We start from the raw sequence: 15,013 nt of genomic DNA, 5'->3' as shown, positions 1-15,013 counted from the left end.
GAGTTTTAAGAACTCGACTCGTTTATACTCGACTCGACTCGTTTATACTCGACGAGTAAACAAATTTCATCCCACGTCATGAAATTTACTAGATATTTTAAAAAGAAGGATTATATTTTTAAAAAGAAGGATCATATTTTATTTAGACGAGCTAATCGAGTCGAGCTCGACTTTATTTAATCGAGTCGAGCTCGAGCTTGTGTTAGGTAGCTCGACTCGAGTTCGAGTCGAGTTCGAGCTCGAGCTCGTTGAGTCGAGCTCGAGCTCGAGCTGGGCAAGCTCGAGCTCGACTCAGCTCGTGTGCAGCCCTACCAGTAGGGTGGCTGCCGGAACAGAAAAGTTGGGTCTCAACCAAGGTTCCCAAAGAAAAGTTTGTTAAACGACCAAATTTTTATCCCTAACTTATTTTCATGTGAATCCAGTAGGCATTGGGCTCATGATAGATGTACGCAACCAAATTAATTAGATTTAATGCTAACTCTTATCCAGCAGAATCTGAACCTGAGTGGCTTCTCTAGCTTGTGACCAGAAACCCTTTAGAAGTTGCACTTCTACCAAAGTTGGACACACAGAATTTAGCTGGTTAGAAAGCCACCTTCGAATTGATCCATTTTTTACAAACTTTATGCCTATACAGACAAGAGATAGAAGCAGCGACCCCCATGAGGCAACGTGAAAATTGAGTTGTATGGCTACACTTACAAATTTATCTCATCGAATGAGAGAGATGGCTAAGCTTTAACTGAAAGTGGATATTTATATGTGTGTGTATATATATATATATATACATATAAATTAAATCCATATAATTCTAAAATTCTAATAAATATTTTATCTTTAACATTTAACAAGCAAACAGACATAATGGTCAGTGTTGTCATTTTTTCTTTCTAAGTCAGGTTCCAGTAAGTGTACGAATGTGGTGCCTACCCTACAAAAAGAGAAAAATAAGTCGTTACAAACGGTAGTTCTGAGGAGCGAGGACACCTTATAAAATGTAAAAGCTACAACAAATTCTAATTTCGTTGAATTCAAGAGATGTATAATGGAGATGCCGCAGCAACAAGGTGTTTTTTTTTAATGGATTTTCATCCTTTTGTCGAATATACTTCACGTGGTGGAGAATTTCAGTCACATATCTCCTCCCATAATCCCATTCAATCACCGAAACCAATTTAACATAATTGGCACTAATAGCTAGTTGGCAATAGTAAAAATACATAGACAGACATACATGCATATATTATATAGACCAGATCGAGAAAGAGAGTACTCAAGTCGAGCTCACCCATAATGTTGCCAATTTTCACAACTTAAACATTAATATTTTTTATTTCTAAATGACATAAGATATCCGTTTTTTAAGTTCTTGCTTTCGTACGATTTGATTCCAATAATACAATCTGTAAGCATGATTTTCCTTAATGTTACACATATATATATTAGAAACTTGTTGCTACAAATCTCCACCACATGATCCAGAAGACAAAACTTGTGGCTGCAATTACAAGGACTAGAGCAATGCCATAATGCCATATGATTAGGTATGTGAGCCAGAGAGTTCTAATTATATGCCTTGATGTCACATTTTTTCCCTCTACCCCGTTTTTAGAGTTGACTATGGCATAAAGAATGCATACTTAGATTTCAGGTACAATTTACACTTGCAACAACACTTGCAAAGTTACAATAATAAGATGCAATGTAGCAAAGATCGCACTTGGTCGTGTATTGGAAACTTAAACAAGAAGCCCTATCGACCCGTTCTGGCAATTGTTAAGGTAATATATATTTTTATCTTTCCGCTTCAAAAATTATTTTTTAATAAATTCATTGAAAAATACAAAATCAGGCTGATACGAAACCGGTATGAGTTCAGTTGGAGTCGCTGCCATGACTAGGTCATATTGCACAAAAACCTCACTTTGACGTGAAAACATAACCTGGCAGCAAAACTAAAATTTTCAAAATCGATTTCAATTGGATTCCATGATTGGATTTCTCTCAAAATCAAATTCATCTTGAAACCAATTTTTAGTCCAAAATGTACTTAAAATCAAGCAAATTTTCATGACCACGACCAAAGTCTTAAAAATTTCAGGATTCCAAACTCGACTCTTCTTAAAAATCTTAGAGTCTAACCAACGTCCAAAATTCTTTAAACTCAACCTTGAAGGTAAATCAAAAATTCTCACTCCAATACCAAGAATATTTCTAGATTTCCAAAATTACCAAATCAAAACCAAAATCTGAATCAAAGTTGATCAGGTCAAACCTCCCAAATCTATTTCTATCGGTAACCAAGGAAATTTTACAAAGTTCCCAACCTCAGTCAGTCCCAAAATCAGAATTCAAAAATTAAGAAAATTATTCAAAGCTGTTAAAATAGATTGTAATGGGGAACCAGGTCCATATCTCGACCCGGTCCCATGGGGCATGGGTACCGAGGCTGGCTCGGTACCCTAGGCGGCACTCTTTCTCTCCCTCTTATATATTCTTTACTTATGTGTAATTGTTAAGTTAAGTGAATAGATTTTCTCTCTCCTAGGGTTGCGGTGGTGCACCAAGGTTAGAGCTTCCCCGTAGTTTTTTTCTCTTTTTGAGGTTTTTCCACGTATACCGTGTGTTCCTTTCTTCTTCCTTCGTGTGTTGCGTGTTTCTACATGGTATCAGAGCCTGGTTGGTGAGATCGTTCGTTTGCATCTCGTGTTTCCGTCGTCGTCCCTGTGCCGCTGCCGCCTTTGGAGTTTTTTCGGCCGCCGTTGGGGTTTCCTGCGCCGCCAGTTTCCGCGCAGGCACTGTCGGACGATCCAGCGCCGCCGCCGCCGCCAGTTTCCGCGCAGCCGCTGTCGAACGATCCAGCGCCGCCGCCGGTTGCCTTCTGAAGTTTCCGCTGCCGTGGGTGTCTCTCTTTTCCGCCGTCGGACGATCCAGCGCCGTCACACCTCTCGCCGCCGCCTTGGTTTCCGTGTGGCGCTCGTGTTTCAGCCGCTGCTATGTCGTCTTGTTGTTGCCTGGTGTTGCGTCTGACTTGACTGCGTGTGATGGCGGAAGAGATCGCACCTAAAAGTGATGTGGCCTTTGACGCGGGCAGCGCTTCCAAGAGCGAGAACTTGCTGGTCCAGGTCACACCCATTCGTCTGACTAAAGATAACTATTTCTCTTGCTCTGCTGCTCTCGAGATTGGGATAACGAGCCGTGGTCGTCTCCCCTATATCACAGGCGACAAACCGGCGCCCAGCAAAACTGATCCTCAATGGGCGACTTGGGTGTTGGAAGACAGTCAGGTTAAATTGTGGATCATCAGCTCTGTGTCCGCTGATATTCAGCCTCTTATTCTGCGGAAGCCGACTTCGTTTGATATGTGGACTGTGCTTGCGAGGATGTATGGTCGCAAAAAAAGGGTTCTGCGTACGTACCAGATTAAACGCAGTATTTATTCTCTGAATCAGGGTGACTTGTCTGTTGCCTCCTTCTATGCAGCCCTGAAAACTAAGTGGGAGGAACTTGATTATCATGTGAATGATAACTGGGACTGTGGTTCCGATCATGCCCGGTACTGGGAAAAGGAATGGATGGACCGGACGTTCCTTTTCCTTGGAGGCTTGCTTGATGCATTTGAATCCATTCGAAGTCAAATTCTCAACTGTGATGAGATTCCTGGAATAGAGGATGTATATGCCAGAGTGGAATCCGAGGAACAAAGACGCCAAGTGATGCAGATTGACCCCAGTCATGGGAGTGGTCCCTCGGCCTTTGTTAGCCGTTCTTTTGTGCCTGGCCAGCGCCCTGTTAGACGATGTACCCATTGTCACAAGTCAGGACATTCTGTTGACTTTTGTTGGGATCTTCACCCTGAGAAGAGACTTATTCGTGGTCGCCCTCCGTCTACTCGGCGAGGTTCTCTTGTGCAGGACTCAAATCAGAGTGGTTCTTCAAGTGGTGAAAAGTCGAGGCTTTCCCCGGATCAAATCAAGGAACTACAAGCTTATATCAGTCGTCTTTCTACTACATCAAAGGACACATCTACGTCTGATGGAGCTAAGTTAGCTCAGGCTCTTGTTGCTACTAGTGATCAAGGTAATTCCTCTCTCGGTGATTGGATTGTTGACAGTGGGGCTACTCATCATATGACCGGGGATCCTAAGATGTTTCAAGATTACAAGTTGACTTCTGGGCAGCAGCGTATTTCTATGGCTGATGGTTCTTCTATTTATGTGGCTGGAAAAGGGAGTTTATCATTACTGAACAAATATTGTCTTCATAATGCCCTGCATGTTCCCAATATTCCCGTAAATTTGTTATCTGTCAGCAGTATTACCAAAGAGCTAAACTGTAATCTAATATTCTCTGCTGATCGTTGTTTCCTGCAGGATTTGGGGACGGGGCAGAAGATTGGGATTGGTTCAGCTATTGATGGTCTCTACAGAATGCCAGTACAGGTTGCGCCTGCTTTGATTTCAGCCACCAGTGGACAGTTGTCTGGCGTGGAGAACAGATCCGTTATTATGCGCTGGCACGAGAGACTTGGTCATCTTCCTTTTCAGTTGATTAAACAGTTGTTTCCTAAGATGTTTTAGTCTGTTTCTTTGGACACCTTCGCCTGTGAAGTGTGTCAGTTGTCTAAGCATGTTAGGGCCTCGTACCCTATTTCGTTCAATAAAACCAGCCGTCCATTTGCTTTGGTTCACTCTGATGTTTGGGGTCCTTCGGAAGTACCCACTTGTCATGGTTTTCATTATTTCATGACTCTTATTGATGACTACTCTCGGTGTACGTTCGTGTATTTGTTGAAAGAACGTAGTGAAGTTCCCGGCATTGTCAAAAACTTCGTTGCATTTGTTAAAACTCAATTCCAGACCTCTGTTCAGGCCCGTACTGACAATGCTCGAGGGTATGTCTCCCAATCCCTTGATGACTTCTTGCGAAGCAAGGGTATTATACATGAAACATCCTGTAGCTACACACCTCCTCAGAATGGAAAGGAAGAACCGTCATTTGTTAAATGTCACCCGGGCCATTATGTTTCAACGTCGTGTCCCTAAGCGGTGCTGGGGTGATGTACTTCTCACTAGTGCTCATCTCATTAACCGTATGCCTACTCGTGTGTTGAATGGTCATTCCCCTTATTCTGTTTTGTGGCCTACTCAGAATCCCTAGCCTTTGACCCCTCGGGTGTTTGGGTGTGTTTGCTTTGTCCATGATCATAGTCCCACTCTCAAGAAACTTGATTCTCGGTCCATCAAAGCGGTCTTTTCGGGGTATTCCTCCACCCAGAAGGGATACAAGTGTGTCGATCCTAGCACTTCCAGAGTATATGTCTCTAGGGATGTTACCTTTCATGAACATGAGGCATACTTTCCTGCGAATCCTCTTCAGGGGGAGTGTCTAGGTGAGAGAGTGGAAGAGTATTCTTCGCATCAGTTGATTCAGTTCACGGATTTCTTGGATTACACGGCTAGTTCTTCGAGTGTGATAGACACAGTCAGTGAGGACAGAGACAGTCAGATAGAGGGGGGCTTGTGGAAGAACAGTCCCGTGATCATTTGTTTGGTCAAGTATATAACAGGAAGAAGAAGGATGTGATGGAGGTTGTTGATGTTACCAATCCCAATCTTGTGAGCTCCCCGGATGATCCAAGTCCAATGAATGAAGATCTTCCCATAGGCCTGCGCAAAGGCACCAGGTCATGTACTTCTCATCCTATTCAAAGATTTGTTTCGTATGCTAAACTCAGTAAAGACTATAAGTGCTTTATTACCTCTTTATCTATGGTTGTTATTCCCAGGTCAGTGAAAGATGCCAGGGAGGATCCTAAATGGCTACAGGCCATGACAGAGGAGATGGACGCCCTGACAAAGAACAATACGTCGGAGGTTGTTGATATTCCCGAGGGAACTCACTTAGTTGGTTCCAAGTGGGTGTTTACTGTGAAGTACAAACCTGATGGCACTGTAGAACGCTATAAAGTTCGTCTCGTTGCAAAGGGGTTTAGCCAGAAATATGGGATTGACTATCTTGAGACGTTCACTCCCGTTGCTAAACTGAAGACAGTAAGGGTCATCTTAGCTCTGGCAGTGCAAAAGAAGTGGAGCATGGACCAACTTGATTCCAAGAATGCCTTCTTGAATGGTCACCTTGAGGAAGAAGTCTATATGAGCATGCCGCCTGGATATGCGTAGAGCGGAAAGTGTTGTTATCTCAAGAAAGCATTGTATGGTCTCAAGCAGTCCCCTAGAGCGTGGTTTGAAAGACTAAGGGTTGTGATGAAGACTAATGGATATAAACAGGGAAATTGTGATCACACCCTCTTCATCAAGCAGAGAAATGGTCTGGTGAGCCTTCTACTTGTATATGTTGATGATATGATTGTCACAAGTGATGACGAAGAAGAAAAAAGGAAGATGAAAGAAACGGTAGCTGCTGAATTCGATCTCAAAGATCTGGGTAAATTGAGGTAGGAATTGAGATCGCACGATCTGAGACTGGACTTGTTATGAGCCAAAGGAAATACACTTTGGATCTTCTAAAAGAGACAAGTAAACTGGGATAGGCCCTTTCTTACTCTAATGGAGTCTGGCACAAGAATAAGTATCAAAACTGGGACGATCTTGGATGAGGAAGGTAAAGAAAGGTATCAGCGGCAGGTTGGTAAACTCATTTATCTCACTCTTACTCGCCCAGATATTACGTATGTTGTGGGTGTGTTAAGTCAATTTATGCATGCTCTTACTGATTGTCATTGGAAAAGTGCTGAAAGAGTATTGGGATACTTAAAGAATGACCTAGGAAAAGGACTGCTCTATACTCGACAAGGTCAACTCAGCATTAAAAGATACTCTGACGCCGACTACTAGAAGGTCTACCACAGGATACTGCATCTTTCTTGGAGGTAACCTGGTGGTATGGAGAAGTAAAAGACAAGAAGTTTGCTCCAGGTCCAGTGCTGAGGCTGAATACAGGGCGGTTGCTATGGGGGTTACAAAAATGTTATGGCTCAAAATTTTTTTAGCAAATATTGGGGTGAAAATGGAAGAGAAGATGAGGATGTATTGTGACAACAAGTCGGCTATTAACTTGGCAAACAATCCAGTCCTGCACGACAGAACCAAACATGTGGAGATCGATCGCAAATTCATACGGGAACGCATAGATTCAAAGGAGTTGATCCTGCCCTATATGAAGTCTGAAGATCAAGTTGCTGATGTCTTAACTAAGTCTTTATGTACATCTCAATTTGAGAAAAATGTTAGCAAGCTTGGCATGTCTGACATGTATGCCAAGCTTGAGGGAAAGTGTTAAAATAGATTGTAATGGAGAACCGGGTCCATATCTGGACCCGGTCCCATGGGGCACGAGTACCGAGGCTGGCTCGATACCCTAGGCGGCACTCTTTCTCTCCCTCTTATATATTCTTCACTTATGTGTAATTGTTAAGTTAAGTGAATAGATTTTCTCTCTCCTAGGGTTGCGGTGGTGCACCTAGGTTAGAGCTCCCTCGTGGTTTTTTCCTCTTTCTGAGGTTTTTCCACGTATACCGTGTGTTCCTTTCTGCTTCCTTCGTGTGTTGCGTGTTTCTACAAAAGCTAAACTAGGATTCCCAACTTCCAATTCCCATTTTGAAAGAAAAACATGCTGCCGCTGCCATTGGGCTAGCTAGGTGCTGTTAGTTTATCCCGTTGAGGGAGGAAGAAGCAGGGGGGGAGCCCTCGCCCAAAAAAGCTAAATGACAACTAATAATCAAATATCGCTCGAGTGCATAAAAAAAAATAGCAAATTATAATGACAAAAGAAAATAAAACACCATCTTGTAGCTTACAATAACCATTTTCGACTATGATCCTAACAAAAACAAACTTGAATATGACACACAATTGATGTTGAAAATGTCCCTTGAAAAAGAGCCTATGTTGATGCCTTCTTAACAATTATCTGCTCTCCAAGTTTCCAACCAAGAAAGCCTGCATGATCCTGTGAAAGAATGAAGATCTCGTCATTTTATTGCTTTACAGGAATATTTGAAAGAAGACAGAATATCACACATTTTAGAATTTATTTTTGGAGAATATGAGCTACAAATCCTATTTATTGATAGTGGAAATCTAGCGAGGCCATCCCATCTCAAAAAAATAGTAACCTACATATAAGAGTCCCTCTCTCAACATATTTAGATAACATAGCTCCTTCCTGATCATGAAGTAAAATTATGCATCTTGGTTAATCAGCAAATTGTTGTCATTTCAAAAAGATATTATTTAGTGCTTTAACTAGAATAATACAATTGTTAAAAATGTTCAGAAACATCAAAGAATGTGGACAAGCTTAGGAATAAGTTGCAGTCCAAACACGAGTTCAAATTGGTATTTGCTTAGTAAAACCTAAAAGAAGTTTAGGTCATATAAAAGTAGAAGAATGAGAAACAACCAAAAGTACTGGTTTGAAGACCGGATTTGGCATGAGATGATAAGAAAGAAAGAATAATGTGGTGGGGTTGGGCCCCATTACCATTCCATCATCTCTCTGTCAAAAAAACCAACATAGAGAATCATTTTTAGCCTAAAATTCTAGATTTCATAGTAATAAGTTGGGGTTGAGCCTGTTGGTCCCCTGTTTTGTTCATATTTATAAAGAAAAATTGAAATTCCAACTCCACAACAGGCTTATTCCTTATTTAGCATTGATTTTTATATTTTTAACAGGATATAACAAAAAACTCGTATTCTCAAATTAATGAACTTATGGCGACAAACCTTTCTGATGATCCCATGATCAATAGCATAACAGACAACTTAAAAATCACCCAAAGTTAGACACTATGGCTACTTGCACTATAGAGAAAACTACCAAACTCTATGGAATACACAACGAGCATTCCTACAATAAAAAACATTATGGCTTGCAACTGAAATATGTTAAGGAAGTTCAATGTTTGTAGAGAAAACTTAAAATGTGCCAATTATTGAAAAGCAAATGCCAAACAAACCACATGCTTGCTCAAACTTCCTTGCAGTAAAAGGAACTTAAATAACCACATTTAACCCAAAATCCATGATACATCATCAAGCGCCATTAACATTGCCAAAAAACAATCAGGCATACATTGAACACATGATTTCCTGCATAAGATCGCAGAAACAAATGCCATTACAGTGAAAATCTCAGAGATTACACTCCAAATTCTGATAAAAATGTATGCAAACAGCAACCTTTATCTTTTGAGATTCCTATCTTTAGTTTGGTGATAGTTGTTGCATGATTGTGGTCAAGATTAACTGTCTCCTTTGATCCTCTTCTTGCAATTTTCAAATTAGGCCAGCCATTTGCCACATTATCCATTTTGGTATTACAATTGACTTCATCCTCTTCCAAATGGCAGTGCTCGGTCAAGTGAGTGTTCTACTTATATTGAGCACAATATTTGATACTACCTTCATGAATGACTCCTTGAAAAATCTTGTTTCCTCCAACTTCCATTTGTATCACCGATTTAGGAGTAAACTGTAAGGGGACAATAACGCATACATGCACAAATCCTAAATGAGAATGGAAAGCATATGTAGATCCAAAAACTCTTCTCACAAACTGGCAGTAATACCCTAAACACTTTATGATTCCAAAAAATGGGTAGAAGCCTTGGAAGACAAATCCACAAAGGGAATTTGAAGTCATCTTCAATTTTTAATGAATCACTAGGGTATCATCTACTGTCAGTAAGACTCCACATCAAATCCATCGGTTGACCAAGGTATGCTCCATTGCACAGTTGACTGGCCTGTTGATAATTTTCTAATTACTAGCAGCAACTCTTCTTCTTCAAATATTAACATTGCCTGCAACTGATAATTTTAGCATATTTTATCATTTCATGAAAATGTTTAGGTGAGATAATGGAAAAAAAGAAAAAAAAAAGTGACACTTTTGTTGCATATGCTATCACCATGGTGTAAATGATGTAGCTGTGGAAGGGTTTTAGTTTTACATTTATGGGGCTACAAATCCAAAATTTAGAGTTGAATATTTCACGAAGAGAAGAAGCATGACATTGTTAAAAGGCACGATTCTTACAATTCCAAGTAACTAAATAGCATGTACCACTTCTCTGGTCATAAAAAGGACAGTCCTTAAGGTTTAAAACACACCCACATATTAGGCAACAAGAACAAAACTTTTCTAGTACCCTAGAGACAAACCTTAGCATATTTTTAAAATGTAGGCTTCCATGTTACCAAACACATGATTGTATCATAACCGAACAGGATAATGAACAAAAATGAACAAAATAGCTTCGCATATTTTTAGAATGTAGGCTTCCATGTTAGCAAACACATGATTGTATCATAACCAAGTTAGATGTGAGATGCGAAGTTGTTGTCAAAGATATTCAGTCAAGCAACCTACAAACTTAAGCAATGTACGATATGCAATTCAAAGACTCTATCAGAATGTGACACACAAACCCATGAACTTGATGAGATTATATTTACCAAAAGAATCAAGTTCTCATGGGCTGACTTTTTCAGGCCTATTTGGCCCGCATGACGCCGAGGGATAGTCGGTCTGCAACACAAGTGAATGCATTGAAAAATGAAAACCAAGCAACTAAGACAACAAAGCACCTAAACAACCCATGTCACAATGAAAGTGAAAACTAAACATGACACTATGCTGGAAGCCATTAAAGCAAAAAATAAGCAAGATTGAACTATTATAAAATCAAACCAGCAATTGCCCAACTCAACAAACTAAATAATCAAACTAAATCAAAATAAGGTCCTACTGAAAACAAAACAAGGCAATGACCTTAACCTATCCTGGACATGTGCAATAGCTAACTAAAGGATCTATTCAACTAACCTGACACTAACGTGACACAAGAAGAAAGAATCCGAGTAATAATCTGGTCTAAAACCATGAAGGACCCGAGGACATAAAACCCAAAACTCATGCAACTTCAACGAATAGAACCTTTCAAAAATGTCACAGTTCAAAATCGATTTGAGAAGAGATAAGAGGTTTTCTATGATAGACTCAATCCTAAGACTGGGTTATGTTGAAGACACTCGGTTAAGATGGAATAATGGGTCAGCCTTAATCATTTATCCCAAATGATATGCATCTCTTGAGACGAAGAAAATGAAATTCGTCACACGTCACACTCAACAGGAGTTGACTAGGTTTGAGGAGTTTCATCTATCCCATAAATGGACTAATGGTTTGGTAATGGAATGGCCAACATCTTTCAAAGCCAAAGGGGGTAGGTAATAAAATGACAAACATCTTTCAAGACCAAAGGAGATTGGTTTGTTCCTCCTATGACTAGAGATGTCAAGTATTTACTTTGAAATAATTCAAAGACGATCAATTTAACTAATAAGGATGAGTGCTCGTGTTGTGCAAATAATATGACCTTCATTTTATACATAGTACCGTACAAGCATTAGGATTCATTTCGCGTCAATGCCATCAAATCTCTAGAAGGGATGTCTTTCAATTTCCAAAATATGAACATAAAGGAATTATCCTCAACATGTTAGGTAATAAAAAATAAAAGAAGATCTTGACCCTAGAATCGCACATCTACCAAAGATTGTCACATTCAATTCCTGCAAGTTCAGCCTTCATGCCTTTAATCTATTGGCAGACACCTTTTGCTTTTTATTCCTCTTTTATTTTTTTTTTCTTTCTTTCTCTTGCATTCAGCTTTTGTCTTTTGATTTTCTTTTTCTTTGATTTTTTTTTTTTAGGTCGACCTTCACCTTTGAGGAATACCTCACCACCCCAAAGGCTACTACGAAGCTCCACCCCTTTGGTGGTTGTGTATAGCTTTGTCGCATATCTAACCCGCTTCACCTTGTGGGTTTTCGACGAGCCAAAGGTTCATAAGTCGTTATCTTCGTGGTATAGACATAAATCACTTATATGCCTACCCGGTACTCTTGATTACTAACCCAGAGAAATGACTACACAAGCCCCAAGCCCATCTCTCAACTCTCATTTTGCTATCTTCCAAGATCTTACAAAGCATTTTGGCTTCTCTCTCAAGAAATTTCCTGCTAAATCCTTGCAAATGCTTGATTACCAGAGAGTCAATAGCATTTCCTAGTCTTGACTTTCTCAACTTCACATGACCTTTTCTTCCTGCTCATATCCAGGATCTTTCCAATTTTCCTCTTCCATTGTTTGGCAACAAAAACTTGAAATTTTATTCTTCTACTCAAGGAGGTATTAAGAATAAAGCAAAGCCACATCATGGTGTGAGAAGACACTTTTAAAATGTTTTCAAGCAAAACTGAAAATTATCACTTTCACAAAAAAATCTTGACATCAAATAATATATCATCAAGAGGAAGGAATTCTACTCTAAAGAAGAGGGTGAATGCAAAACAACATAGGTTGGTTCGATAGAAAAATGAACTTCACTAACTCTCCTAGGGACTTCTATACAAAAGGTTGGTTTAATGGTGACGATTTTCCATAAATGTTAGAGTCCTCAACTGATTGGAAGTTTTACAAATGGTTTAGGTTAAGCATAAGATATTTAGTAGCATCACAAGGAGAGAACAATGGCTCTTTGAACATGTGCCAGTTGGTAAAGCATAAGATATTTAGTAGAATCACAAGGAGAGAACAACTGTTGAAAGAAATAGCACCTCCATTAGAACCTTCAGATTTACTACCATCAACCATAATAAATTTTCCAAAAAACAAAAAAGAAATCATATGATGTACAATATATGTGTGCATAAGATGCAACAGTCAATCATAATAGTGAAATGTATCTCTACTGACTACGAAAATCATAAGAATATCACAAACTGGGTAACAAAGACGAATCCATAAGTCACGTGACCTGACCAATTCTGAAGTAACAAAAACGAATCCATAAATCACGTGACCTGACCAATTCTGAACAGTAGAAACAGACCAGCCGATGACTACTATTTCAGCCGATGACTACTACTACTCCCAAGTTCAATTAGTCCACATACAACTATCAATTGGGTACCTTGATTACTGTTATACTCCTCCACAACGCACGACATAGGTTGTTCCACGAAAAACTACTCCAAACAGCATCCACGAACAGGTTTCATACCCACGATCACAGAATTATTTTGCTTCACATGATCCACTTGAAGATCTGATCTCGCTTTCCACATAGGCATGATCAGTGTTAAGATTGTACGATTTGGATCGGGTCAACCAGACCCGACCTATCTTCTCTACACGCAAAATCATAATGGACGGTGGCATACTTGTAATTTTTAACATTGTTTTGTGCACTTTGTTGTATACCAAATCAATATATAATGATATCAAGAGGCAGACATTAGTAGGGCTGGGCCCCGGGCTGGGAAAAACCTGGCCCGAGCAGGGGCCGGCCAGATCCGGCCTCTTAAGGATTAAAAAATATATTTTTTTATTTTTTAATTTAATAATATATATTTATTACTAAAAATATATTTTATATTTAAAAAACATTTTATAATTTAAAATGATTATTTTATTATAACTGGGCCGAGCCGGGTTGGGCCCGGGTTTCAAATATCGGGCCGGGCCCGGGCCCAATGGGTCGGCCCATCGGGCCGTTCCCGACCCGGTTTTATCAGGCCGGCCCGATGCCCACCTCTAGACGTTAGGGTTGCTGCTCTTTTTCTTCTCTCTCTCTCTCTTGTACGTGCAACCCGTTCCTCTTCTTCTCCTTTTGCATCTAACTTCATCCGGTGGTTTGGCATTAGATATCAAAATCTTACAATAGGTCTTCCACATAGCACAACCAAGTTCTATTCTCTTACCGTCTCCCTGCTGGTGGATTAAGAGGAAGAAGACGAAAAGAGGACGAGGAGAGAGAGGCGACAAGAAGAGGACGAGGAGAGACGAAAGGAAAGAAGTTGCTGAAGAAAAGAGTCGTCGGAGAACTTACTTGGCTGCCAAGTTCTTCTTACTTCAATATCATGTAAGGAAAGTAGATATAAATATAAATGTATACCTTCTCACACCACAAACTCTCACAAGAGAGCACACACAAAGACAACTAGAAAATAATTTGTGCACTAAGGCACAAAAAGTGTCATTAAACCTCAAGACTAATGCTTACAAATGGACCATCATGGCGTTTTAAAGAGGCAGGCAAGAGGGCTTTAGGCAAATCTAGCCATTGGGGCTCTAACATCTCTTAGAAGAGAAAAAAGGAAAAAACAAAAATAATGGAAAACACAAAAAGAAAAGGAAAAGGAAAAAGAATGCAAATAAGAACAGAAAATACATTCATAACAGATAGATCATGAGTCATGACCCATTTTGGAAATTGTGATGAGATTGAGCCCGCATCTTTGTGTTTTCTCCTTCTTCCCATCTGTTGACAAGTTCTGTTGTAATCTGACAGCCCCAACCCCTAGACTTCTAGACCTAGGAGCTAGCCCAGCAACCATATCCACCTTATCCTTCATATATTTCTTAGGGACTTCGGCCCCGTTTCTTCACATGGCTTTTTTCTAATAAAGGTCCTCTTCCGTATTCAGTCTGTGTGTGTTTGGCATGTGTTTCCTGCATGCTTAATGCATTTAATCTTGTGAAGATTATTTTCTTTTTAGTGAATCTCCTTTAGAAGATCCTTGCATTATTTCACAAACTTTCAAATATGTAGCTCAGATGGAACAATCTCCAGCTATTTACCCATTTTTCTTACAGTTTCAAAGGTATAATGTCAAAATCTAGTCAATATTTATGATCACATGCTACAATCAATAATTACTAATCTGGAGTTCTTCACGGTCACTAGCATTCCCCTGCAAAAACAAATGATCCACTGCTGGATCAATGACTCTATTCCACGGTCGCATTGTCAAGATTCCTGCAAAAAGGGTATACAAATCCTCTCCAGCACCAAGTTTAACACTGTTTTCTTTTATTCCATTTACATCAGCAAATATAAGAGCCAACAAAATTGACAGAAGTATAAGAAGTAACAGAGAATAATGTAATGCAATTAGACCATACACAGACAATCAAA

The 15,013-nt window shown here is 39.8% G+C and overlaps 2 protein-coding genes across 21 annotated transcripts in view; both read right to left on the bottom strand.

Annotated features, from left to right (window-relative positions):
* Positions 1–2,659: 2,659 nt before the first annotated feature.
* Positions 2,660–3,136, bottom strand: LOC116247503 (uncharacterized). The gene has a single exon (XM_031619684.1). It carries the CDS (start codon positions 3,134–3,136, stop codon positions 2,660–2,662), a length of 477 nt encoding a protein of 158 aa, XP_031475544.1.
* Positions 3,137–7,760: 4,624 nt separating this feature from the next.
* LOC116247949 (putative ABC1 protein At2g40090) overlaps positions 7,761–15,013 on the bottom strand; it is a 45,299-nt gene continuing 38,046 nt past the window's right edge. For 18 of the 20 annotated variants that reach the window (XR_007572623.1, XR_007572628.1, XR_007572620.1 and 15 more), the window contains 2 exons: positions 10,485–10,557; positions 7,761–7,971 (listed from right to left, as the gene is read on the bottom strand). Coding sequence is in view for 1 of the 20 variants with exons in the window: in XM_050076316.1 (XP_049932273.1) it covers positions 14,745–14,940 (196 nt within the window). In the remaining 19 variants the exon portion in view is untranslated. Of the gene's footprint in view, positions 7,972–10,484; positions 10,558–13,692; positions 14,941–15,013 lie in introns of those variants that run through there. The other 2 variants (XR_007572621.1, XM_050076316.1) reach the window with 2 other exon arrangements.

The sequence above is a fragment of the Nymphaea colorata genome, chromosome 2 (assembly GCF_008831285.2).
Source record: "Nymphaea colorata isolate Beijing-Zhang1983 chromosome 2, ASM883128v2, whole genome shotgun sequence".
NCBI lineage: Eukaryota > Viridiplantae > Streptophyta > Magnoliopsida > Nymphaeales > Nymphaeaceae > Nymphaea > Nymphaea colorata.
The sequence above is the reverse complement of the archived record's forward strand: the minus strand, read 5'-3'. Positions and strand labels throughout refer to the sequence as shown.